Source organism: Rhineura floridana, chromosome 7, assembly GCF_030035675.1.
Source record: "Rhineura floridana isolate rRhiFlo1 chromosome 7, rRhiFlo1.hap2, whole genome shotgun sequence".
Classification (NCBI taxonomy): domain Eukaryota; kingdom Metazoa; phylum Chordata; class Lepidosauria; order Squamata; family Rhineuridae; genus Rhineura; species Rhineura floridana.
In genome coordinates this window covers 98,305,606-98,333,244 of record NC_084486.1, presented here as the reverse complement: position 1 = coordinate 98,333,244, position 27,639 = coordinate 98,305,606, and the positions used below count along the sequence as shown (strand labels likewise).

The window sequence follows — 27,639 nt, the reverse complement described above, 5'->3', positions numbered from 1 at the left end:
TCTCACCCACCAATCCTCTTCTAAAAGCTTTCCCTACTCCAGCACTTTTCGCCCTGTCATTGGCAAGCATAGGGTTGGGACTGTGTTTTTGAAGACACATTCTTGCTTGGACCTTATGAATGCCTATGTAGCAATTGTGCCTTGCTCACTTTATATGGTTTACAACAGGAGTTCCCAAACTGTGGTCCTTGAGCTTTATTTAGGTGGCCTGTGGCATGTCCATATTAAATATTCATATTGACTTTTAATTGTATTTTTATTGCTTCTTTTATTTCTTATATTATATTTTATTATACAGCCACAAGAGTGGCTGTATACTATAGCCAGTGTGGATTTTTCACATTCCGCAGTGTTAAATTGAAAATACTCCCACATGCCATTCTGATGCTTCCCATAAGCTCATTTCAAAACAAAACCTTACAAAACTTATAGTCCTGAACTCAGAAACACTTGCTTAACAACAGGCTGAATTTTCATGGCGATACACAAAACAGTCAGAGAGAATAGAGTGTTCAAAGTCAAAAAACAGCGGAAAACCCCCCAGAGCCCTTTTGGACTTTTTTCTGTCAGAGTTCTCATAATCTGTTGAAATTCATTAAAAATCAGCCATGTTCGCAGAGTACATGTAATCATGTTAATGACCTTGCCCCATACTCTGACCTTCATCTCCTGCAGTTTAAAAGTTTAAAAAAATGTCTGGCTGATTTTTAATTAATTTAAGAAATTTTGGCTTGAACCCAATTATAATGTTGGGCATGCAGTAAGAACCAACTGTCAGTGTTCTAAACTCCAAGCTGCTTGGCTTGCCTAATCAGGGGGCCACACCCACACCAGACTGATTTCAATGAGACAGTCATGGCTTCCCTTAAAGAATCCTGGGAAGTGTAGTTTGTGAAGGGTGCTGAGAGGAGACCCCTATTCTGCTGACAGAGCTCCAGTGGCCATACTGGTTTAACAGTCACCCACCCTGATTGAAGGTCTGTGAGGGGAACAGGGCATCTCCTAGCAACTCACAGCACCCTTCACTAACTACACTTCCCAGGATTCTTTGAGAGAAGCCATGACTGTCCAAAGTGAACTAAAGGCCTGGTGTGGATGTGGCCAGGGACAACTTTAGTTTAAATTTGTGTGGGAGGCTACATGTGCCTGCTGTAGAATAAAATGGTGGGGGAAATGCTGAAAAGTAATGATACTGTTCACAATATTTTCCTTTTGGAAAGGAAAGGGACTTCCCTTCTGCCCAGCGCCCACCCACCCAATCTCCTCCCCCTTCCCTCCCCCAGGTCAGTGTTGAACTATGACCTGGGAGACCAGGGTTGGAATCCCCACACAGCCATAAAGCTCACTGGGTGGCCTTGGGCCAGTCACTGCCTCTCAGCCTCAGAGAAAGACAATGGTAAAACCACCTCTGAATACCATTTACCATGAAAACCCTATTCAAAAGTATACAAATGATCAAACCCACCCTCCCTTCACCTCCCTCCTATCCCCTCCCTCTTGCCCCTTCCCTCCCCCTTCCTTTGCCCCTCTCTCCCCCTCCCCTCCCTCCCCCTCCCCTCCCCTTCCTCCCCCTCCCCTCCCCCTCCCCTCCCCTTCCTCCCCCTCCCCTTCCCTTCCTCCCCCTCCCCTCCCCTTCCCTTCCTCCCCCTCCCCTCCCCCTTCCTCCCCCTCCCCTTCCTCCCCCTCCCGAACATGATTGCATGGTAGTAAATCGCACTGAACTCAATAAACATGCAAATGATCAAACCTGTCCTTCTCCCCTCCTCCTCCTGCCTGCTCCCATCCCAGTCTTCCCCTTTGCCTTTCCTCCTCCCTCCTCCTCCCTTCCCTCCTCCTCCTCCTCCTCCTCCTCCCTTCCCCATTCCCTGTGGTCAGTTTCACCTATCCTAAGCATGATTGCAGGGGAGTAAATCCCACTGAACTCAATAAGCATGCAAATGATCAATCCATTCTCAGCAAACTTGGACAGGATCCCATTTCTTACCTCCCGGATTAAAAAGCAGGGAAATTCACTAATAGGCAAAAAACCTTGCGGTTTAAGAATGTAGCTATAGCCCACAGATATTTCTATCAAACTTTAAAACGCAGGGAAATTGGGTAGCTATAGTGAATGCACCAGGGGAGCAGGAGACCTGACCTCTCTGAGATATTGTACTGCCCTGCAAATTGGTCAAAATGCAAATACCATTTGGGTTGGTCTTTCACAGTCCAATCCACTTCCTGTGTAGCTTGGAAGAATTTGGTAACGTGCCTCTGAGCATATGGTGAGTGGTGGCAACACCTGCCATGTCCAAAGATGGAGAATTATATTTTTGTATGTTTGTTGGTCTTCTTCTTACTTTGCCTCTTTCCTGTGTTACTAATGTTTCTACAGAGAATCTAAAGTTGAAAATTTTATTTCCCTCATTATTCATTCTAGAAATCTGCATCAAATTTATTTTTATTAATTTCAAAGCCTTTTTATTGGTCAATGTCATATGATGGTAAAGACAGCCCTTTGTGTTTCAAATTGAAGGTAATGTTCTATTTCTGTTTTGGGTGCATTAACAGTTGAATCTGAAACTGCAGTTTGATGTAAAATGAGACTGATTACAATATGTTGCTACTTCAGCAATGACTCTAGCTGTTGGAAAAAAGAGGATGCATGTTTTCAGCCTGCTATGTTTAAACCACTTTATTTAAGGCAAGGTGGGCACAGTCAATTAAAAAACATAGAGCACACCTAGCATTTTGCTAGAATATATTTCACCTCCCATCGTTTTATCTTGTGCAAATCGAGACACTCCTGAGGTCCACTGGAGACTGTTCTGCAGAAGTGCCATTATTCCACAATTATGTTTGGAGTTTTTTTAATGTAAATTTTGCAAAGTGTTGCTGTACTTCACATCTTCACAGAAACAGAATCAAAAGAAAATGATTTCCTATAGGAAACTTCACTAAAATTGCGAAGTAAATCAGACATATTTAAAGTGACCATCTGAACTATATCAACTGTCTTAATAATGTTGCTTCCTCCCTGCTAAAACAAGATCAGCACAGCACATGCCTTCTTTCTATTATTTGGGCTGATTGCAGGTGTTGCCACCACTCACCATATGCTCAGAGGCATGTTACCAAATTCTTAGTGAATTGTATTACAATTTGAATTCTATGGAATTCAAATTGTAATACAATATAAGACATGAAGCAGCAATAAAAATACGATTAAATACAGCATCTAGCACAACACATTACAATTGCTACAACAGGCAGAAATATCATATAATGGTCTGTCAAGATCCTCAATAGTTTTCAAGTGGTCCTTTGGGGAAAAAAGTTTGGGAACCACTGATTACAGTACATTGTGTTGTAAAATTCTCCAAATTAAAAGTAGCAGAATGGGCCAATTAACAATACCCAAGAGCAATCTCTGGGTGTCTGTTACATTGTCAGGTTGATCTTCATTATTGGGTAAATATTGCAATAATGTTAAAATACTTATTTTCTATTTAAGGTCAGAACTCATTACAAAAACACATGGGATATATTTCTTGTTGAGAAAATTCTGTAAATTGGCAGTCCACTGGCTGTAGGATGGCTAACCTTAACATACTGATCTGCTTAACAGATAACAAAATTAGACCAGATTGTTTTCAGGTCAGTCTGTGGAGATTAGTCAGCTGCTCATACTGCTTTATCCTTGTAAACGTTGCTTGGTTAGAGTAGACCACTTGGCATAATTCCTGTTTTTTCTCACTTCAGAAATCTGTAGATGGCAGGAAAGGTTATTTAAAAATACTGATTAGTTTTTAGGCAAGCATTTATCCAGTGAATTCTTCTGTTCACCAGAATAGAATAAAAATGTTGACCATTTAAATCTGTAATAAATATTTATATAACTTAATCTTAAGTGCATGAGTCTGTGGCTTTCATGATCCCTTTCCTTTTGTATGTCAAAAGAGGAGATGGAAAGCTTCTGTTTCCAATTCTAAACTAACCATGGTCAACATGATGTGGAATGAAACAGGAGACCTGAGAAGAGATTGGAATCCTCTTCACGTCATAATAGGGAGAGTAGAAGGCAACAAGGGATCTGTAACAGCTTTGACTATTGATCCAAGACAGGCAGAAGACTGAGGGGAACCACAGCTTGCAGGGACTCCATGCATCCTCAGGACCATATACCCAAGGTGTTCGTGAATTGACCTGGCATGTGGTAGAGCATCCTAACACATGCACACAACTAGGACTAAGATAGTACAATAAGTGTCATTCAGAAGGCAGACATGAGTGCAGCTGTTAAGGATTGGCACCTATCAACTGTAAATGATGAGTGAGTGTGAGAACCACCAGAAGGCAATTGTCTATATATGAGAACACAGTCAACTGATACTATCATATTATATTTGTCTGAGCTATAGGACTACTTTGCCTTGTCTGTTTATTGACTTACTCTCATGTTTTCAAACAAAAAGAGAGAATAGATATTGGCATATCCACTTTCACAAAATTCTGGAACCTTTGCTTTTTAAATTATTAAATGACGTTTATAGTTTAAATAACACTAGGTAAACTAAGGATACACTTGATTTAAAGAATAATTACTAGTATCTGTGAGCCTAATTATTACTTCAACTAGATTGGCATGTGCTTTTCCATTTGCATAATATTTTTCTGTCAGATCGTTTCTCTTTTTTGGTCTGGCACAGTGATCTTGAGTAACTCTGTAGTTCAGTGAATGCTTCCTTACATGGATATAATCTCATTATACTTGTTGGACTATAACTGTATTTGAGACTTTTTACTATTTCATAGCTTTTAATAGTGCTGCAATTAATAGCTTCTGTATTTTAATGTTGATAACACAGGGAGCAAACTCCAGCTGAATCAGATTTCCAGGTGCTTGAAATAGCTCGGAAATTGGAGATGTATGGCATGAGATTTCACCTGGCATCTGACCGCGAGGGGACAAAAATTAATCTGGCTGTTTCACACATGGGCGTACTGGTATTCCAGGTAGGAAAGTAGTATTTAATGTGATAATCTTTTTGTAGTTATGCTGACAGAAGACTCACTTTAACCTAGAGGCTGGAATAGCCATATGCCTTCTCTAGTGCATGTAGCAATTGCTTCTGAGTAAATGACAGCACCACCTCCTTGCTACCACAGTCTTTGCAGGCCAGAGACGCAATAGTGTAATACTTACAAATGCCATAAGCAGCTGCACTTTTCCTCCAAACCAGATGGAGGGCTAGGACGCTATTGCAGCAGCTTCTCCTGGCTCTTTGAGGCTAGGAGGAAACCATGCAATGTTGCCATGGTTGTCATTCTGGGCTGTAGAAAGTGCTATGGGGAAGTTATATTCTCCAGTGGGCACCAGGACACTCCCAAGCAACAGGAGAAGGAGACCGTACCCTTGGCTACTGTACCTCACGTATCTGGTGAGTAAAACAGTTCCGTCTCCTTTGCCAGCCTTGAAGGGAAAAGGAGAAATGTACTTGTAACAGAATCGCTGAATTGAAACCCTCCAGCAGAATCCTAGCCACATCTCTCTGACTTAAATACTCAATATTGCTTTAGAACCTTAATCAAAATCCAACAGGTTTTCTGTTTGTCACTCTAGCTGTAAATGGAGGCTAGGAAAACAATACAATCTCATTGTATTGACAGCACTGTCTTCACTTGTTCCCGCATCATTTGGCAGCAGCAACATCACTTTTGTTTGTTTGCAGTCAAAATGTATTACAATCTGGGATGTAACAGAATTGTCAGTACTGGAGATGCTTCTTGTCTATTTAGATGAGTAAAGGCAAGAAGAACATTTCCACAACTTGGCGCTCTCCTGATATTTTGGACTACAACTCCCATTAGCCCCAGCCAGCAATGGCTATCGCTATGGCTATGCTGGCTTGGGCTGATGTGAGTTGTAGTCCAAAGCAGCAGGAGGGCACTAGTTTGGAGGTGGCTGCTTTAGGTTTAACATGTTTAACTGTCTTGTTGTACCAAATGATCAAGAAGTTAAGAATTGTTGTAACTCTGATCTAAACAGTATGATTTAGATAGAAAGAGTTGATAGTGTAAGTCTGTAAATATGTTTTTCTATTTAAATCCTGTGCATTATGTACATTTCCCCAATTATTTTATATTGCATTTAATATAGGGTAATACAAAAATCAATACTTTCAACTGGTCCAAAGTCCGAAAAATAAGCTTTAAGAGAAAACGATTCCTTATCAAGCTTCACCCAGAGGTTCATGTAAGTACTGCCATGACAATGCCCCTTCTGCAGTTTCAAACTTGATCTCACTATGAACTGAAATTCATACAGTATTCATTATTGTTAATGTGTGAATACAGGATCCATCGTTAGTAAACCGATTGAGTTAAGCATGACTATTCCACCTAATTCTTTTCACCAGTTATCTAAAGCTATTCAAATCCCTGGAATTTCCAGAAATATCAACTGTGCTGAGAAGGTTTCGGTAGATAGTGTTAGTGCTTTCCCTGGGAAGTTTTTGCTAAAAGAACAAATGTTTATTGAAAGTTTTGGTGTCCTCCCAATGCACGAACAGTATGAGATTCTATTGAGACTCTCTTCCCCAAAAAACCTGTTACTGAATGTGTGCCATCAGAGTGTTGGGACTAAACCAATTAACACCTGTTTGTTTGTTTGTTTGTGACTCCCAAAATGGAAGGAGAGGAACTTCAGCTGGGAAAAGGTATGAACAGGTCCTCCTGGGCTCTCCAAAGGCCTCCAACTAGATGCCTGTCTGCAGTACTGTTGGGGGAATGCCACCAACACACAGTTTGCAAAATTCCTATTTAAATGGAAGCCTGGCTCTAAGCCCTGAAACTGTGGTATTGCAATTGCCCAAATTATGCGGGGAGACTTGAGGGGGCCCCAATTGCCGTAGTGACGGGCAGAGGGAGGTATGGTGTTATGAGAAGGACGTGCCAGGTAAGGGGAACGCGGCCCAGACATGTAGTGGCTGTACCTCGTTCCGGTCCTTCTCATATCCGCAGGGTTGTTGGTTGTCCTCTCAGCCAACTCTCAGATCTCCAGTTGCTGCTTTTTAATGCCAGATCGGTACATAATAAAACCTCCCTCGTCCATGATTTGATTATGGACGAGGCAGCCGATCTGGCATGCATCACCGAGACCTGGGTGGGCGAACAGGGAGGAGTTAGTCTCTCCCAGCTCTGCCCACCGGGGTATTTGGTTCAGCATCATGGTAGATCTAAGGGTCGGGGAGGCGGGGTTGCTGTGGTCTATAAGAGTTCCATCTCACTCACCAAGCACCATGTCCATGCAGTTACCGGTCTGGAGTGTTTGCACCTTGTGTTGGGCCAGAGGGACAGACTGGGAATCCTTTTGGTGTACCGCCCACCTTGCTGCCCAATGGCTTCCCTAACTGAGCTGACGGAAGTGGTCTCGGAGGTATTGTTGAGATCCCCCAGACTATTAGTATTGGGGGATGTCAACATCCACGGTGAGGCTACTTTGTCCGGGGCGGCTCAGGACTTCATGGACGCCATGACAACCATGGGGCTGTCCCAATATGTTAGTGGCCCAACACATACATCGGGGCATACTCTCAACCTTATCTTTGCTACTGGACATGGGGATAGTAATCTGGATGTGGGGAGTTTTACATCTCTCCCTTTGTCATGGACAGATCACTGCTTGCTGAAGTTTAGACTTTCAGTGGCCTTTTCCCTCTGCAAGGGTGGGGGACCTATTAAATTGGTCCGCCCCTGGAGACTAATGAATCCTGAAGGTTTTCAAAGGGCTCTGGGGGATTTTCTGGCTGATAGGACTGGCGCTCCTGTCAAAGCCCTGGCTAATCTGTGGAATACGGAGATGACCCGGGCTGTGGACACGATCGCTCCTGCGCGTCCTCTCCTCTGTAGAGCCCATTCAGCTCCTTGGTATACTCCAGAGCTGAGAGCGATGAAACAAGATAGGAGGCGGCTTGAGCGGAGATGGAGACAAACTCCCGACGAATGCAATTATGCGCTGGTTCGTGCTTCCACTAAGCTGTATGTAGGAGCGGTGAGGGCGGCGAAAAAACAACATTTTGCCGCCACTATTAAGTCATCTCTCTCCCCCCCAGCAGAGCTTTTTAGAGTCGTCCGAGGGCTACTCCATCTAGGCCTACAGGACACGGTAGATACATCGGTGGCCCGCTGTAATGAGTTCGCTGAGCACTTCCAGCATAAGATCTTATGCATTTGCCGGGACCTAGACTCCCATTTTATAGCAGTTAACCCTAGCGAGGTGTCTGGAGCACAGTCTTGTCATGTTTTGTTGGATGAGTTTCAGTCGGTTCAGTTCGAGGACGTGGACAAGGTGCTTGGACAGGTACGTGCAACCACTTCGGTACTAGATCCTTGCCCCTCTTGGCTAATAAAAACTAGCAAGGAGGGAACAGTTGGCTGGGCCAAGGAAGTGATAAATGCCTCCTTGCGAGAGGGAGTGGTCCCCGGCTGTCTGAAAGAGGCAGCTGTGAGACCACTTCTGAAAAAACCTTCCTTGGACCCAGAAGATTTCAGCAGCTACAGACCAGTAGCGAACGTTCCATTCCTGGGCAAGATCTTGGAACGAGTGGTTGCCGACCAGTTCCAGACGCTTTTGGATGAAACCGATTATCTAGATCCATTTCAATCGGGCTTCAGGCCTGGTTTTGGCACTGAGACAGCCTTGGTCGCCCTGTTTGATGACCTATGTCGGGAGAGAGACAGAGGGAGTGTAACTCTGTTGATTCTCCTTGATCTCTCAGCGGCTTTTGATACCATCGACCATGGTATCCTTCTGGAGAGGCTTGCGGAGTTGGGAGTTGGAGGAACTGCTTTGCAGTGGTTCCGCTCCTACTTGGCGGGCCGTCTCCAGAAGATAGTGCTCGGGGAACATTGCTCGACACCGTGGGTTCTCCAATGTGGGGTCCCGCAGGGTTCGGTTTTGTCTCCCATGCTCTTTAACATCTATATGAAGCCATTGGGTGCGGTCATCAGGAGTTTTGGAGTGCGTTGTCATCAGTACGCTGATGACACGCAGCTCTACTTCTCCTTTTCATCTTCTTCAGGTGAGGCGGTCGATGTGCTGAACCGTTGCCTGGCCGCGACAATGGACTGGATGAGAACTAACAAGCTGAGACTCAATCCTGATAAGACTGAGATGCTGTTGGTGGATGGTTTCTCCGATCAGATAGTGGATATATACCCTGTCCTGGACGGGGTTACACTCCCCCTAAAGGAACAGGTTCGTAGTCTGGGAGTTGTTTTAGACTCTTCCCTGTCACTTGAGGCTCATGTAGCCTCGGTGGCACGGAATGCATTCTACCAACTTCGGTTGGTAGCCCAGCTACGTCCCTACCTGAGTAAGGAGGACCTTACATCAGTAGTACATGCTCTGGTAACCTCGCGTTTGGACTACTGCAACGCACTTTATGTAGGGCTACCTTTGAAGACGGTTCGGAAGCTACAGCTAGTGCAAAATGCGGCGGCCAGACTGCTAACAAGAACTAAGCGGTCTGAGCATATAACACCTGTGCTGGCTCGCCTGCACTGGCTTCCAATACACTTCCAGGCCAGATTCAAAGTGTTGGTGTTAACCTATAAAGCCTTATACGGCGCGGGACCACGATATCTGTCGGAACGCCTCTCCCGATACGAACCGGCTCGTACACTACGGTCTACTACGAAGGCCCTCCTCTGGGTCCCGATGCATAGGGAGGCCCGGAGGGTGGTGACGAGATCTAGGGCCTTCTCAGTGGCGGCCCCCGAATTGTGGAACAGTCTCCCCGAGGAGGTACGCTTGGCACCGACACTATCATCTTTTCGGCGCCAAGTTAAAACCTTTCTCTTTGAGGCATTTTAATCTTAGTTAAATGTTTGTAACTTGGTTTTAGATTGTGTAGTTTTTATATGCTTGTTGTATCCGATTCTGTAATTTTATTGTATTTTATGTTAACCGCCCAGAGAGCTATTGCTAGTCGGGCGGTATATAAGTTTAAGAAATATAATAATAAATAAATAAATGTCAAAATACTGTTTCTTCAAACTATGGAGAGCTGAAGTCTATTCCTGATCCAATTGGTTCCACTAAATGTGATCCCGAATTAACAAAAATTTCCCCTGCAAATTACAAAACTCCAAGCCTTAAAAGCATTGATTGGATAGCTTTGTAACATCTGGAATCATATGAGATTAGATCACTAATAATTTTCACATGCCAAGGAATACCCAGTCCCCAAGTATCATTGTCCAACTGTTACATCTTGGGGAATTTGGGGGGCTGTCTGGATACAATTGTACAGTTAGACTGAGCCAGACAGGAGAATGGTAATATTCCTTTAAAACTTCGTTCTTGGAATATTGCTGGGTGGAACCCTAAATGCAGCAACCAAGATTTTTGTGCTTACATGAATGGTGACCATATCTGTGTTTGTTTATTTATTTATTTATTGCACTTGTATACCGCCCCATAGCCGAAGCTCTCTGGGCGGTTTACAGCAATCAAAAACATTAAAACAAATATACAATTTAAAACACATATTTTAAAAACAATTTAAAACACAATTTTAAAACCTAAAACAATATAAAAACAATCCAAAACACATGCTAAAATGCCTGGGAGAAGAGGAAAGTCTTGACCTGGCGCCGAAAAGATAACAGTGTTGGCGCCAGGCGCACCTCATCAGAAAGATCATTCCATAATTTGGGGGCCACCACTGAGAAGGCCCTCTCCCTTGTTGCCACCCTCCGAGCTTCCCTTGGAGTAGGCACCCGGAGGAGGGCCTTTGATTTTGACCGTAGTGTACGGGTGGGTTCGTATCAGTAGAGGCTTTCCATCAGGTATTGTGGTCCCAAGCCGTGTAAGGCTTTATAGGTCAAAACCAGCACCTTGAATTGAGCTCGGAAACATACAGGCAGCCAATGCAAGTGGGCCAGAATCGGTTTTATATGTTCGGACCGTCTGGTCCCTGTTACCAATCTGGCTGCTGCATTTTGCACAAGCTGCAGTTTCCGAACCGTCTTCAAAGGCAGCCCCACGTAGAGTGCATTGCAGTAATCTAAATCTAATGTTAATGGGTTTGTGTCCTTCTGTCAACCTGCGTTCCCCAATAGAGGTAAGGGTAGGACTAGCCAGGGACTGAGGGTTTCTTCCTCTCTTGAGATCGATAATAGAGTTGCCTAAATGCGACTGTGTCAGCTTGGCCCTGGATATGAGAACTCCTAAATGTTTATTTTGCCCCTATGACCCATAGGGAGGAAGCTGTCAAATTGGCTTAAAGCTGAATATTATTATATGGAACAGACTGCTAGATTTCCCCATGCTTTTCCTATTATTGCAGGTGACTTCAGTGCAAGCTAGTAATTAGTCCAATGGCAAAAGTATGTTAGTAAAGCCTGTATTTCTCTTGTAATTCTAAAATTAAACTTATTTATTTATCTATATTTATTAAAAGAAGTGCAGGACAGAAAATGTGTATCTGTTAAAAACAGAACAAAATTAAAAGTATCTAAAAACATTAAAAAACAATAAGCACAGTAAAACATTAAAATAATAAAATTTAAAAACAGTTGTAACCAAATAGTGTGTCTGGCCCACATAGGCCTACTGAAACAGAAAAGGCTTCACCAGGTGTCTAGAACAACGCAGCAAAGGTGCCTGCCTAATGTCGATAGGCAGGGAGTTCCCGAGCCCAGGTACTGCTACACTAAAGGTACTGCTACACTCCTTGCAAATGCGAAACTAACATTTTGTGGCACTTATAAATAGTTCTAGTTCTGCAGATTGAAGTGACAGAATAGGTGTGAATAGGGTAAGGTGATTCCCCCAAGTAAACTGCTCCCAAGCTGTTAAGGACTTTTTGCACCAATAGTAATGGCTTGAACTTGGCTTGGTAGCAGACTGGCAGCCAGTGCAGATCTTTGAGCACAGGTGTAATATGCTGACAGACTCTTAACTCCTATCAGCAATTGTGCTGCAGCTTTCTGCATTAACTGCAGTTTCTGCAACAAGCGCAAGGGAAGCCCCACATAGAATGCATTGTAGTAAATGTCCTATTTTACAGCCCTGTAGGATGGAGCAGCATGTTAGGATCCCTTCAGAATCCCAAGCCTACTCAGATTTACAGAAGAGGCTTAGTGTTACTTCTTCATTAGAAGAGATCCCAAGTCTTTTCTCATCATGCAGATTCCTATGAGGTCCAATGGTACAGCAGTTTTAATTACTGTACTATACATATACAATTCCCTGCAGCCAGGGTCCTTCCAAAGTCACTTCACATTCAGCCCCACCTTAAGTCTACCAAATCTGGCCTTTCTCTGCTGCCTCGGAGGAGGAGGAGGTAGTGGTAGTGGTGATGCTAGTTTCCAAATGCCTTTTGGTTGTGCTGCTATCTTTGCTGCTCCCTTTTCCCCCATCCCAGTCCTCTTCTTATATGCAGTAAGAAGCTGAATCAGCATCTTCAGGCTACTACGGCAGCCATGCCTCACCCTCTCTGGCACAACTGTACACACCTATATCAGATCTAGTGAAGCATGGGAGTTGGAGCTATTTCCAGCTACCTTTCCACACCAATCTTGAGGTTACCATGGCTCAACCACTGTGGTCAAGCTGTCTCAGTCCAAGAATTATCACAGCTATCTTACCAGTCAACATCTGAAAGGCACTCTTAGCCACTTAGGTCTCTAGTGATAAAGTGGGATCCAGGAGCACCCCAAGGCTGAGTACCTTCTCCTTCAGAAGGAGTGCAACCCCATCCAGAGCAGGCAGTCAATCAGTGTTTTGGACAAGAGAGCCACTCACTCACTTACAAAGCCTCTGTCTCGCCAGGATTCAAGCTCAGTTTGATGCTTCCAGTGTTTTGGCTTATTTCAGAAATGATCTTCCTTACTTTTCCAATGTTTTTAGCATTCTTGTTAACATTAAGGGCCTAGCTTACTTCCACTTGCCTTTCCCCACCCCTCAGGAAGGAACTGCTTCAAGAGAAAACTGCTTTTGAAAGGAACTGCAGTGGGAGGGAGATATTTTGGCTGCCATCAAACAGATGGTGAAGATGCCATCCCATTTAGTCCTGGGAAGGGAGGACCAATTAAGTAATACTTTGATGTGAGGAGGTGTTCAGGGTATGTAATACTATCCAGGTGAACAATGGGAGGAAGGAAGCAACCAGGGGGAAGGGCCATAGTTCAATGGAAGAGCATCTGCCTTGCATGCAGAAGGTCCCAGGTTCAATCCCTGGCATCTTCAGGTAGGGCTGGGAGAGAGTCCTGCCTGAAACTCTGGAGAGCCACTGCTAGTCAGTGCAGACAATACTGAGCTAGATGGACCAATGATCTGAGTCAGTATACGGCAGCTTCCTATGTGTGTGAGGTGGGCTGCCAAAACAGTTTAGGTTTCTGTCAATTCCCATTATTTGACTAATTGTTGATGGTACTTCTTATATTTTAATATCTATGCAGATATTTTAATTTGTTTTTAAAGCATTTTTATTAATTGTAATTGAGACATTGAAATGTTCATATGTTAGAAATATATTACTATTGGCATGCTTATTGATTATTTTGATGTACTGATTATTTTGATATCCTGATTATTTTGATTTCCTAATGTTTGTTTACCTTTTATATTGAGAGCTGCTTTGAACACAAAATTATTTTGTAGAAAGGCAGCTTATAAATTAAACTCTGGTTTTAACTCTCTACCCTTAAAGATTAGACAGGCGCCATCTCTGTTACCTTTTCGGCGCTTGTTGAAGACCTTCCTCTTTCTACAAGCCTTTTAAGTTGAGACCTTACCCCAGTCTGCTTCTGTGTTGGAATTGCTTTTTAATATGTTTTTAAACATTTTTTTAAAACAATAGGTTTCTTTTTTTTAAAGATGTCCAAAGCTTTTTAACAAAACGTTTTTAAAGTTGTTTTGTTTTAATGTATTTTAAAATCTGTTTTTATGATGTTTTAAAGTGTTTTTAATTCTTTTGTTTGCCGCCCTGGGCTGCTGCTGAAAGGAAGGGTGGGATATAAATCAAATAATAAATAAATAAATAAATTTTATCTTTCCTATGCGTTTCTAAGCCCAGGTTCAAGCTCACAGCTGAAACTAGAGTTTAAGGATTGAGATTGGGAGCAACCCATATGATTGCAGGCTCCCATTTCTTGCCTCTCCCATCTTGCTTTTAGGTTTCCTACCACCCCTTCTAAATATGTTTGAACGTTATTTTTAATCCCAGGTTAAAAGGAAGACAAGTATGCTCTTAAATTCTCTGGGAATTTAGTTTCATTCAGATTCTCAAAGTGAGTTTAGGAGTGTCTCAATTTCCATAAGTCTTGAATTGAAAATGATCACATTCACTGCTGAAACCAGGTGAGGGAGAGATAGAGTACATACAATCTTGTGGCCCACTCCTAATTCCAAAACTCCTCTTTCACATGTTCAGTTTGTATTTCCTGTGATCAGCTTCAGAGATTCTAAAAAAATTATTTTATTTATTTATTAAATTTTTAACCCACCCTTTCTCTCAGTACGAGCCTACGTCGGCAAACAAAAACATTAAAAACTCTAAAAGATCATAAAACCAGACTTTAAAATATATTAAAACAAAACATCTTTAAAAACATGTTAAAACAAAACATCTTCAAAAACATCTTTTTTTTTAAAAAAAGCTTTAAAAACATCTTGAAATGCAATTTCAACACAGATGCAGACTGGGATAAGGTCTCTACTTAAAAGGCTTGTTGAAAGAGGAAGGTCTTCAGTAGGTGCCGAAAAGATAACAGATGGCGCCTGTCTAATATTTAAGGAGAGGGAATTTCAAAGGGTAGGTGCCACTACAGTAAAGGTCCACTTCCATTGTTGTGCAGAACGAATCTCCTAATAAGATGGCATCTGCAGGAGGTCCTCACCTGCAGACCAAAGTGATCGATTAGGTATTTAAGGGGTAAGACGATCTTTTAGGTATCGTGGTCCCAAGCTATATAGGGCTTTGTACACCAAAACCAGAACCTTGAACTTAGCCCGGTAGCTAATGGGCAGCCAGTGCAGTTCTTTCCGCAGCAGGTTGACATGTAAGTGATACCTTGCCCCAGTGAGCAGTTGCACCGCCGCATTTTGCACCATTTGCAGCTTCTGGACCAACCTTAAGGCCAGCCCCACATAGAGTGCATTACAGTAATCCAACCTGAATTACCAGTGCATGGACAACACTGGTCAGGCTATCCCTTTCCAGAAACGGCCACAGCTGTCTTACCAGCCAAAGGTGGTAAAAGGCACTCCTAGCCACTGGGGTCACCTGGGCCTCTAGCGACAAAGAAGGATCCAGGAGCACCCCAAGGCTACGAACCTGCTCTTTCAGAGGAAGTACAACCCCATTCAAAGTGGGCAATTGACCAGTTATCTGAACTTGGGAACCACCAACCCACAGTGCCTCTGTCTTGCTAGGATTCAGACTCAGTTTATTGGCCCTCATCCAGCTGCCCACCAAATTCAGGCACTGGTCCAGGGCTTCCATGGCCTGATTCAGATGTTAAAGAGAAATATTGTTAATCTATTATTAATATGTAATTCAGTACATAAGAACAAATTGTTCCTAATACTAAAACCTCCTGCCATGTCTGAATTGAACATTTCCATGTGAGCAACTTTTGCGTTTTTTATGCATTTTTTCCAGACACTGTGTGATGGAGAAGGAGGCAGGTTCCTGAGGTTGGCTTCTATAGATGGGAATTAGTGGATAACAAAACAGGATAATTGATATGTATGATTCTGACTGTTTACAGACCCGAATCTGTAAAATATGTGAGATTAGAGGGGGATATTGGAATAAGATAAATAATGCAGAATCATCAGCACAATCAATTAAGTGAATTTACCTTCTTTATTGTACAAAGTGCTGTTCTCAGATTTGGCTGGGATGCCCTGCCATTCTGTTGCTAACTACACATGACAGAAAATGTTTATATACCATTAGTTCCTTCTTTACCTTTATGTATGGGTGTTAACTCATATTTAACTTTGATGCTTAGTTTTTAATAACTTGTTAGTATTTTAGGACTTGTAATAGAGTTTCCTTCAAAAGTTGGTTTAAAATTTATACGACTGTTGAGGCTCTTCAAGTGCAGCTTGGAAAGAAAAGTAACAGTACTAGAACAGTCTGATTGGTCTAAGATTCTGTCACTGATTGTCATGAATACACTGAGTGGTATTCAACTAACTTCAACTAGAACAAGGGGATTTTCCCCTTACCCATGCACACCCCCTAAATCTGTTCTGGGGGCTTCCCCCAATTCTCTGAAGCTGATTTGGGGGTGACATGGGGCGTGCATGAGGAGAGGAGAGGGGGAATCCCCTTGTGCTGGCTGAAGTGATTCTGCTAGCGCAAAAGGTTAGTTGAACACTGCTGTGTTTCGAATGCTGTCCTGGTCACTGCAAGCCAGGCTTGTAAAAAGCCACGAATGTGGCTATCTGAGACAAGTAAGAATCATCTCCAAGTAATCAAGTAACACAGCAATCCAAACTATAGGGAACCAGGATAAATTACTCTGGGGTAAATTATGTTGGTGTAATTTAACCCTATTCCAAACTTTGTTCAGGACTGCAGCAACTGCTAGCTGAGCCAGCCTGAGCCTGGCAGAGGGAAAACAAGCCTTTAAGATAAAGTGTGATATACACCACCCAGTGTAACTTCTTCTGGGTTGCTAGGTCATGTGACTGAGATGAATGGAGTTCGGAATAGGGGTAAGTTTCCCACCTGCCCGTCCCTCTCCCGCCACTCCCCTGGAACTTTTCAGGACTTACTTTGGCCTTGGTTGAGCTGGCTGGGCCCTGGCTTATTGACAATGGAAGACTTCTACCAATGTCTCTGCAACTGAACTGGGATAAGGGGCGCAGCTGGAGATCCATCATTTCCAAACTCTGCTCATCCTAGTGGATCTTCAGGTTGGCCTGCTTCCTGTATAAAAGAAAGCTTTTATACACTAGAAGAGTGTTGTGTTTTCCCACAAAACTGAAGCATATGCCACAAATGACTAATCTAAATATGCTAAGACATGCGATCTAGTTAAAATGAATAAGAACATAAGAAGAGCCTGGTGGATGAGGCCAGTGGCCCACCTAGTCCAGCATCCTGTTCTCACAGTAGCCAACCAGTGCCCATGGGAAGCCTGCAGGCAGGACCTGAATGCAAGAGCACTGTCCTCTCCTTCAGCTTCCGGCACCTGATATTTGGAAGCATACAGCCTGCAACTAATTGAGGGTCAGAAACTATTTGCAATGCTGATAGTTCCCTTCCCTTCATTCTTACTGATGTACCGATGTATAATTGTCTCCTTGTAAATGTTGGCTTAATTTTTTGTTCAGTAATACTTTCTAAGTCATACAACCTCTCCAGCTGTGTCTAAACTATGACAGCAAGAAATGGTTGGAAATGTTGTTCAATAGTGTGCCCCTAGTGAAAACGGTCTTAGTGTTCAGTTCCCTTTCTTTACGATCAATTAATGAATGCCCCAGAGAAATTCTCTAGACCTGCATTGCACCATGATAGTTACTCTTTTCTAACCTTATGTGAGTACAGGTAGCGTATTTGAGCCCCATTGTGTTTCATTTCTAGGGACCGTATCAGGATACTCTGGAGTTTCTTTTGGGAAGTAGAGATGAGTGCAAGAACTTCTGGAAAATATGTGTTGAATATCACACTTTTTTCAGGCTATTTGATCAGCCAAAACCAAAGTCAAAAGCAGTCTTCTTCAGCAGAGGGTCATCTTTCAGATATAGGTATGATATAACCCAGTTCATTTTGATCCAGGAAAATGGAACCAAGAAAAACATTTCAAGTAATTCTTTTTAAATTAAAGATTTAGGATCTTGTTCCTTGAGTACAAAAAGCCCAGAATTTTATGTCTGAAGATTTTTTGTAACATTTATACTTATTGCTTTGCAGTGGACGTACACAGAAACAATTGGTGGATTATGTTAAAGAAAGTGGGTTGAAAAAAATTCCATATGAAAGGTAACAACCTGATTGATATGCAAAGAGTTTTTAATGTTCCTTTAGTGGCTATTTTGTGTCTTCCTTAGTCTAGTCTACAATAATGAACATCCTTTCTTTCCCTTGTAAACCATTAAAGTATTCTTGCCTAGTTAACAGGAGGGGTTTTTTAGCTTTAGAAGTAGATATTTTTGTATTCCAGATTAACAGAATTTAATGTAAATACCTAGATACCCGACACTGGGAATTTTGTTGAGTAAGAAGGAACTGTACTTTGTTGCCAAGCCATTTTACGTGTTTTAAACTAGTAAAAGTGGTTGAATGACATGAAAAGAAGTTTGGTTGCTTCAGGTAGTGCCAGGTGGAGACATGTAGTCTTTTTTGGTTCCGCTGTTGTGAACTATCTTGTATTTATTCACTGTTATGGCACCCAAATCCTTCCCCTATACTGACAGAAGGCATCCATCAGAGGAACACAGAAGGAAGGCAATTTTTAGTCATTTTTCTTCAATACTGTAGCCTGCTGCCCACCTCAGAATTTGCTCTTCAGGGTTTCGAGAGGTATACCAGGTCTTGAGTATCTTGGCCATCAGATTAAATATTTTAAGCAATTTTTGCAAATTAAAAATTCAGCTTGTTCTCTAGAGATAACATGCGATTGTAACCATAGCTCTTTTTCTCTGGATGGTTGGTGGAGTAAGATGTGGAACTTTGCACCGCAGGGAAAACTTGCTCAACTTAGCAAACTTAGTAGAGGATTAATAAGATCAGACAAATTTGAAAATACTTGGTGGCCCTTTCTCTTTCTTTGCCTACCCTTGGCTTGCTCAAAGGCTTTCAAACAACTATCTTCCCTTTTGGTCTGACCATCTCCTGAGATACTGACTTGTTCCATCTTGTACTTTTTCCCATGGGTTTGATTTGAAGTACTCATTCTGGAAGTTTGTTTTTCTAAATTTCATGTATTTTGTAACTCATAGTTGTCACCTGGAATTTTCTACTGATTCCTCCATTTGTATTGTTTTGAGGGTGCTTCCTGCTCTCTTGGTTTACTGTAGTGTTTATTTCAGAAATTTTAATTAAAATTTTTAAAATAAAAAAATTCAGCCTGTTTTCCATTTGCCTGTTCAAATTATAGTCAGTAAGATATTGGTATGAAGAATTATATTGCTATATTCCATATTTTGAGCAGCTTTCCTCTCTCTAGTTAAAATTATAATTTGTAATCATTGTTTCTAACAGATATAATCATTGATGTATGACAAAGTTCTGAGACTCCCTGATTTGTTACTATTAATTTTTATAGCACTTAACAGCCTTGTGAGATACGTTATAACTCAGCAACAGCTTCATCCCAAAGGGCCCCTGTTTACTGTTTGTATGTAGCTGATGAAGTGTTTGGGTTATTAATTGGGTTCTCACAGCATATTCTTTGTTTACAGGAGGCATAGTAAAACTAGAATGTCTATTCACACCTTGCATGCTGATGCACCCAAACAGGTTAGTCTTGAAAATAACCTGTTCTGAATGATCAGAAGGATTATGAAATTCAACCTTTTAGTTGTAAAGTATAAATGACATTGTCTGCATGTTTTTTTTAAAAATGTCATTTTCAATAATTTCTTCTGTTCAGCTTTTTCCACTTCTGGTACTAATGTTAAGTGTGTGTGTACTATTCCAATTAAAGGACTTACAGTTTTTTCAGTTTGTGCATGAAAATGGGTTTGCCTTGGGTGTATGCCCAGGGGAATTTTTTAAGTTTTTGCCTTTGAATGGCAGTCCTCTATATCCTATCACAAAGTGCCTATGAAGCTGAATTTCAAAGGAAATTTGCTACATGAAATGTGTGTGTGCACAAGCTGAAACTTCCCTTGGGCTCACATGGAATAGTGCAATTCTTTAGATTCAGACGAAGATTTAGTCTTAAATATCTCACAGTATCTCTTATCAGTGAGGAGTTTTGGTTTATTATGAGCATGACTTATCAGTATATATATCAAATAAAGCTCTTCTCTGTTTTATAATTAACACAGCCATATAATGAATGAGTGTTCTCAGCTCCCAAGTCCAGAATTCTAAACTAGCATAGTTTTCTCATATAAGCCTTAAGAGGAAGACTTACCTTTGCTAACCTGAAACGGCTGCTCGCTAGCAGTGAGTGGACCTCTCAGCCAAGACGCAGACCAAGCTCTGTAACAAACCCAGTTCGTGCTCTCTTAATTCATCTACTCTGAACGTTATTTCTGGAGGATCATCATCATCATCATTAACATTTATTACCTACCCGTCACCCAAAGGCCCCAGGGTGGCTTACAACAATTTTAAAATACAACATTAAAAGAATTAAAAGCAGCCTACAATCACAAAATAGGGTGGGTCCTCAAAATATACATCTCAGATATGTTATTATTAGCATTAGCCATGCTACGAAGAGTTCAGTCACCCTCCATATAATCTAATAAACAAATCACCTCATAATAGTGATTTTGCTCCTGCCATTTTATATAGACCAAACAGAGCTTCTTCTACATAAAAGAATGAATGAACAGAAATCAGACATTAAAAATCTACAGAAACCAGTGGGTGATCAATACAATCTGCCTGCTTTTGTCTAATGTAATATTTTATTTCACGATTTAAGTAAGGATTATGGATGCTCCTCACTTGAATGACTGTCCCTAACTTGGAGATACAGTTGTTTGCATTTATATTTTGCTGTGCTAGGAAATTCATGTCACGTGTAGGATCCACACCTTGCAAGTCAGCTGTCAGAATCCATTGTATTTACTATCTTTGCCTCACCTTAATTTTGTTTTTCCACTGCTGTATTTTAGTTGATATGTGTGTGTTTACATAATATACACCTACTACATTATCTATACACCATACATCAGAAGAAATAGGGAGTTGCCCCCCAGAGCTCAAGACTCAATGAAATGGTTACCTTGAAAAAGGTGGCACAGGCTTCTTTGTCTAAAATGAATACAAATGATGGATCACGTGATTTTTACAAATTCAGGAAGTAACTGAGGACTTCAGCCAGATTTATTGTTAGACTGTAAAATGCCACAGAGCAGAGGGCACGGCTTCTTCACTTTCTTAATTAAAACAAGAAAAAGGGAAACTGATGGTGGACGTGTTTTTTAAAAAGAGGACTCCATGCTTTATCAACAGAGAAATGATGATGATAGTTTAGTCATAATCAATATTACTAACTTGGGATAATAAGGCAACAATCCCAAGGAAAATTTAGACGACCTGTTGGCTTTTCCAGAGTACACTTTCAGAATTAAATAATTCAAATGATAAAATGCAGTAGGATTCACAACATTCGCTTACTCAGAGTTGATTTTTCAGTTAAAGGATAAAGTGTGTGTGTGGAGTATTATGTGAGAACCAGGCTATGGTCTGAAGGCACATGAGGCCAGAACCCAGGGTCAGGTCTGGCCAGTGCCTGGATGGGAGACTGCCTGGGAACCATATGTAAGCTGCCTTGGGTTTCTATCATGAAAAAAAGGTGGGGTATAAATGTAATAAATAAATAAACTACATAACTTAAGTTTTTCTTAAAACTTCTTTCCTATCTGCTTAAATGCAATACCAAATAATCTTAACCACATGAATCAAAATTTAGAGGTGACTGCTTAAAATGCAGTCTGGCACTTGGTATAAAATTATGTAGGTGCTGCTGCATCATAAACTCGTAACTCACTCACCTTGGCCATTTGCTGGTGTCTCTTCTACACTGGAAACAGGGCAAATATGAGTTTTGCTATCTTCTCTGTCAAGTCATCTTGACCTGTAAACATGTTTCATATAAAATATCTGAATTATATACATGTTTATCTGCCAGTTTAAGTAGACATACATAGATGTATGCTAAAATAGTTTATCTAATAGCATCCTCTCTTATTTTTCTCCCTAGAGTGTCTCATTTACAGAAGGATTAAGAACCCCTGGGCCTAATGCATGTACATATGCCTCCTTCCATTCGGATAATGTGTTATCCACAAACATTGCCAGCTTGCCCACTTTCACAGACAGCAATCCTTTCTTCTTGGAGCCCAGAATATCACATACAAGGAACTTGACGGCAGAAGCAAATAGTGGGACATCAGAAGAAATTGGGAAGAAAGTGGTACAGCCGCATGGATCACCAGTACTCCAGTCTTTCCAAGGTGTTGGGTTTTGTAAAGCTGCAGAAAACTGCAGCCCCACTTGTACTGGTGTTGAGAGTAGCTGTGGTTTAGATGTAGCAGTAGAAAAATGTGATGAAGAAGGTAGGATTACTTGTAAAAATGACAATGATGAGGATGACTTTACCACAGGTATGGCCATTGCTGCTAAACTGCATCAGCCTCAAGGTAGGGGTGCCCCGCTTGTAAAACTGGTTAGCTCCCAGCTTCAGGTTTCAGAAGAGTTCATTGATGATGATCCAGCAGAAATTTCCTTCTTTGCTGGAGGAAGGGAAGCATTTTCTTATTTGTATGGTGGTTTAGGTTTGCAGGAGTCAGGTCTAACTAGTTGTCTCTCAGATTCACCTGCTTTAACTAAAGAAATTCTGCAACAAAATATTGTGTCTTCCCAGTCTAGCCCTGATAGATATTCCATAGAAGCAGTAGATATGAACATGGACAATGAGTTTGAATTTGAAGGAGAGAGTGATTTTAATGGGAATGAACAGCCATCAGATACCTCGGAATTATTTGAAGTTAAAGCTCAGGCAAGCAGAATGCAAAGTCTTCTGAGTCCTTCTGAAACTAGTTCACTAATTAACAACCGTTCCGAAAGTAGTTCTCTCAACAATTTAACATTAAACGGTACACCATTTTTGCACACTTATAGCTCTGCTAATCACTCTGAAGCTAGTTCTATGGTGAACTTTCCAGCATATTCTGTTCGCTCTGAGTCAAGCTCAGCTTTTCAGTTCACTGACATTATTGACCAGTTGGAACAGCTGAGCTATCCTCCTACCACTACAGACGACTCTAGTAGCACTGATGACTCATGGGATTCAGAAACTGCAGCCCCATTGGACATAAACCTCTTTTTCAGCAATCCTTTTGCTCAAGCTACTGGAGAGAATTTCACTGTTGAGTTTCAGAATAATCTGAAAAATCTCACACAAGAAGATAAAACAGAAAACACACACACAAACCATTAATATTTTGGTTGATATGGCACACTAATTTGTGCTGTCTAGAATCTTAAAAAAGAGATAAGATGTAGATTGTTTCTGACCTGATTCATTCTAGTGATTGGATTTCAAATTCACATACTTTTTTTTAATCCTCATCCTGATTTTTCTCAAGGTATCATTAATAAGTTGTTATTGTAAAGTGTAGATGTCAGTGATACATACAAGGCATTATAATTTTACTAATGTACTGTACTATTATACTATGTACCAGAAGATTGTTAGACAATCTGTAGTTAAAGACAATGCACCATAGCGCTCTCAGTCCTTGTACCTGGCTTTTTTGAGCTCAGTCTGGCATAATAATAATAATAATAATTTAATTTTTGTGTCGCCTATCTGGCCAAGGCCACTCTAGGCGACGTACACAATTAAATTCCAGTAAAATACAATTTAAAATACGATTTAAAATACATAGCAATACAATACAGTCGACAATAAAGGATTAAATTACAGCATAAAACAGTATGTAAACAACGGGCATTCAGTAATAGTGATAAAAGCTTAGCCCGTCTCAGAGGTCCCGAAGGCCTGTCCAAAGAGCCAGGTTTTTAATGCACGGCGGAATGCATCCAGGAAAGGGGCATGTCGAAGATCGAACGGGAGGGAGTTCCAGAGAGTGGGGGCCGCCACTGAAAATGCCCTCTCCCTAGTTCCCACCAACCTAGCTGTTTTCATTGGTGGTACTGAGAGAAGGCCCTGCGTGGCTGATCTAGTCAGGCGGCTAAGTTGGTGGTACTGGAGGTGCTCCTTCAGGTAAACTGAGCCGAGACCGTATAGGGCTTTAAAGGTTAATACCAACACCTTGAATTGGGCCCGGAAAGCAACTGGAAGCCAGTGTAGATGAACTAACACCGGCGTAATGTGATCACGGCGGCGGCTATTTGTAAGTAAACGGGCCGCCGCATTTTGTACCAGCTGTAGTTTCTGGGTCGTTTTCAAGGGTAGCCCCACGTAGAGCGCATTGCAGTAGTCCAGTCGAGAGGTGACCAGTGCATGCACTACCAGTGGGAGCTGATGAGCAGGGAGGTAAGGTTGCAGCCTCCGTATCAGGTGTAACTGATACCAAGCTGCCTGGCTCACTGCCAAAATCTGAGCCTCCATGGACAGCTTGGAGTCAAGAATAACCCCGAGGCTGCGGACCTGATCCTTCAGGGGCAATCTTACCCCATTGAGTTCCAGGTCAACAATACCCAACTTTCCCCTGTCACCCACAAGCAGTACCTCGGTTTTATCAGGATTGAGCTTCATCCTGTTTCTTCCCATCCATCCACTCACGGATTTCAGGCACTTGGACAAGGTCTCTACAGCCAACTCCGGTGAAGATTTAAACGAGAGATAGAGCTGCGTGTCATCAGCATATTGGTGACACCGCAGCCCAAATCTCCTGATGATACCACCCAGCGGTTTTAAATAGATGTTAAATAGCATGGGAGAGAGAATAGAACCCTGTGGCACTCCACAAGTGAGAGGCCAAGGGTCTGAAATCTCATCCCCCAATGCTACCTGTTGATGCCTGTCAGAGAGAAAGGAACGGAACCACTGTAAAACAGTGCCTCCTATTCCCAACCCTCCCAGGCGATCTAACAGGATACCGTGGTCAATGGTATCAAAAGCCGCTGAGAGATCCAGGAGGACAAGGAAGGTGAATTCTCCCCTATCCATAGCCCTCCTCATATCATCAACCAAAGCGACCAAGGCTGTTTCAGTACCATGTCCAGTCCTGAAACCCGATTGGTATGGATCCAAATAATCCGTTTCCTCCAAGTGTGCTGACAGCTGATTTGCCACCACTCGCTCAATGATCTTGCCCAAGAATGGTAAATTCGAAATAGGGCGAAAGTTGTTCAAAACTTGGGGATCCAAGGAGGACTTTTTCAAGATAGGTCTTACAATTGCCTCCTTGAGGGCCGGTGGCATTACACCCTCCTTCAAGGATGCATTTACCACCGCCCTAATCCCTTCGCCCAATCTTTCTTTACAGTTCACAAGGAACCATGATGGGCCAGGATCAGTCAGACAGGTGGTAGGCTTTACAGTTGAAAGTACCTTGTCCACATCCTCAGAAGGAAGAGGCCGAAACAGATCCCATGAAACCGGATTGCAACTGGCCAACTCAGGATCATCTACCTCATCCACGGCATACGGAATCAAGTTCTTTAGGTGTTCGACTTTATCCGCAAAGTGCTTTGCCAATTTGTCACAGGAAGCCTTAGAATGTTCCAGGGGTTCCTGAGCGACTGGACCGACCAGGCTTCGGACCACCTGGAACAGCTTCCTGGGACAGCACTCTGCGGATGCAATAGAGGCAGCAAAGAAATCCTTCTTTGTTGCCTTTATTGCCTCCTGGTAGGCAGCTATTGCTGCTCTAACCTGTGTTCGGACATCTTCAGAACGGGATTTCCGCCACTGGCGTTCTAGTCGTCTCACCTCCTGTCTCAGACTATGCAACCGGGGTGTGTACCACGGTGCTGTCTGAGTTCTATTCAGGGGGAGAGGACGTTTCGGAGCCACCTGGTCTAATGCACTGGTGATTCCCTCATTCCATTCCGTCACCAGTGTTTCGACCAGGCAACCTTCAGCAGGTTCCCATTCCCCAAGGGCAGTCAGGAATCCATCAGGATCCATCAGGCGCCTGGGGCGGACCATTTTAATAGGTCCTTTGCCCCTGCGGAGGGTGTGTGGCATTGAGAGAACAAAGTTCACCAGATAGTGGTCTGACCATGACATGGGGGTCGAAGAAATAGCCCCCAACTTCAGACCACTCCCCTCCACTCCCAGGACAAATACAAGGTTGAGAGCATGACCGGCTACATGGGTGGGCTCAGTATTACTAAGGCACAGTTCCCAAGAAGCCATGGTTTCTAGGAAATCCCGAGGGGCTCCAATGAGAGTGGTCTCGGCATGCACATTGAAGTCTCCCAGTACTAACAATTCTGGGGACAGCGTTCGTACATCTGAGACCACCTCAAGCACCTCGGTCAGGGAGTCTGCCGTGCAGCGGGGCGGGCGGTACACAAGCAGGATCCCTAAACTGCCCTTCGGGCCCAACCTCCAGTACATGCAGTCAACAAACTTGGTCCTTGGGAGTGGAGGCCTGGTGAAGACCAGAGACTCCTGGTAGATGACTGCCACACCCCCTCCCTGCCTTCCGACCCTCAGTTGCTGCGCATAATGGAAACCTGGTGGACACATGGCCCCAAGAATGGGTGCTGAGGCCTCGTCCAACCAGGTTTCCGTAATACACACCAGGTCTGCACACTCATCCAGACTCATATCATGGATGATAGATGTTTTTTGCGTTACAGACCTGGCATTACACAGCAGCAGTCGAAGGTCGGTAGGAACCCTGCGTCTCCCAGTTGACTTCTGGGTTTGGGCAGACCCGGAACAGGGGATGGATATTACGCATCTATCCCTTGTTCCTCTAACCTGACGTGGTCTGCCCCTAGCATCAATCCAGTGCCTGCCGCCCAACCTTGGTATGACTTGGTCCCCATCCTTCTCTGACACCTCCCCCCTTGGTTTACACATGCCTCTGTATGCCAACAATTGCCTCTGACATAATATAACAGTGTCCTAAGGACTGGTTTTCATCTGGCAACAAACACAAAAGGTTTTCTTGTAAAGTAGCAGTGTTTAGAATTAAAATTGATACAGGTTGATTAAAAGGTACTGACAATGAAATATGTTGAGTCTATGCAAAGTAGTAGTAGTAGTAGTAGTAGTAGCAAGAATAAAAATGGGGTTTTTGCATGCACACATGTAGGGCTTCACTGTGAATTCTGAACTTTGGCACACTTTGTGAATAGCCAACCATTTACTGTTTTGCACCTGATGGGCAGTAAATGTCTTCAAAGGCCATTTGGCTTATTTCATGTTTTCTTTTGCTGTTTTATTATAATTTTAATCCATTACACTACAGAAACAAGTCTAACTCAGGGATAGGGAACCTGTGGTCCTCCAGATATTGTTGGACTACATCTTCTATCATCCCTGACTATTAGCCATGCTGACTTAGACTGATAAGAGTTGGAGATGTTATTGAACATCTGGAGGACCACAGGTTCCCCACCCCTCCTATAATTTAACTGAATAAGTATGAAAGGTTTGCATTTGATGCTGAAGAAATGCTGCAGGAAAAATGCTTGCTGGAACTTTTATTTTAAAATTGTGCTGCTTCAAGAAAGTAATCTTATAGAATGTTCGAGTGTGAATACACAACTCTGAAGATGGCACATAACATGATTTGTTTTTAAAGTGGACATTGGAAGATTACATTATGGAGGTAGAGAGTTGTCTCCTGTTCTTGCACTCGGGTCCTGCTTGCGGGCTTCCCCCAGGCACCTGGTTGGCCACTGTGAGAACAGGATGCTGGACTAGATGGGCCACTGGCCTGATCCAGCAGGCTCTTCTTATGTTCTTATGATAGACTCAGGAGAATGGATTCAAAGCATGAATGCAAACCCTTGT

The 27,639-nt window shown here is 42.5% G+C and overlaps 1 protein-coding gene across 3 annotated transcripts in view; it reads left to right on the top strand.

The window, feature by feature from the left end:
- FARP2 (FERM, ARH/RhoGEF and pleckstrin domain protein 2) overlaps positions 1-27,639 on the top strand; it is a 125,236-nt gene that overhangs the window by 59,880 nt on the left and 37,717 nt on the right. For all 3 annotated transcript variants that reach the window (XM_061636655.1, XM_061636656.1, XM_061636657.1), the window contains exons 8-13: positions 4,848-4,995; positions 6,140-6,235; positions 17,592-17,755; positions 17,922-17,990; positions 19,412-19,469; positions 21,895-22,147. In XM_061636655.1, the coding sequence (XP_061492639.1) occupies positions 4,848-4,995; positions 6,140-6,235; positions 17,592-17,755; positions 17,922-17,990; positions 19,412-19,469; positions 21,895-22,147 (788 nt within the window). The remainder of the gene's footprint in view (positions 1-4,847; positions 4,996-6,139; positions 6,236-17,591; positions 17,756-17,921; positions 17,991-19,411; positions 19,470-21,894; positions 22,148-27,639) is intronic.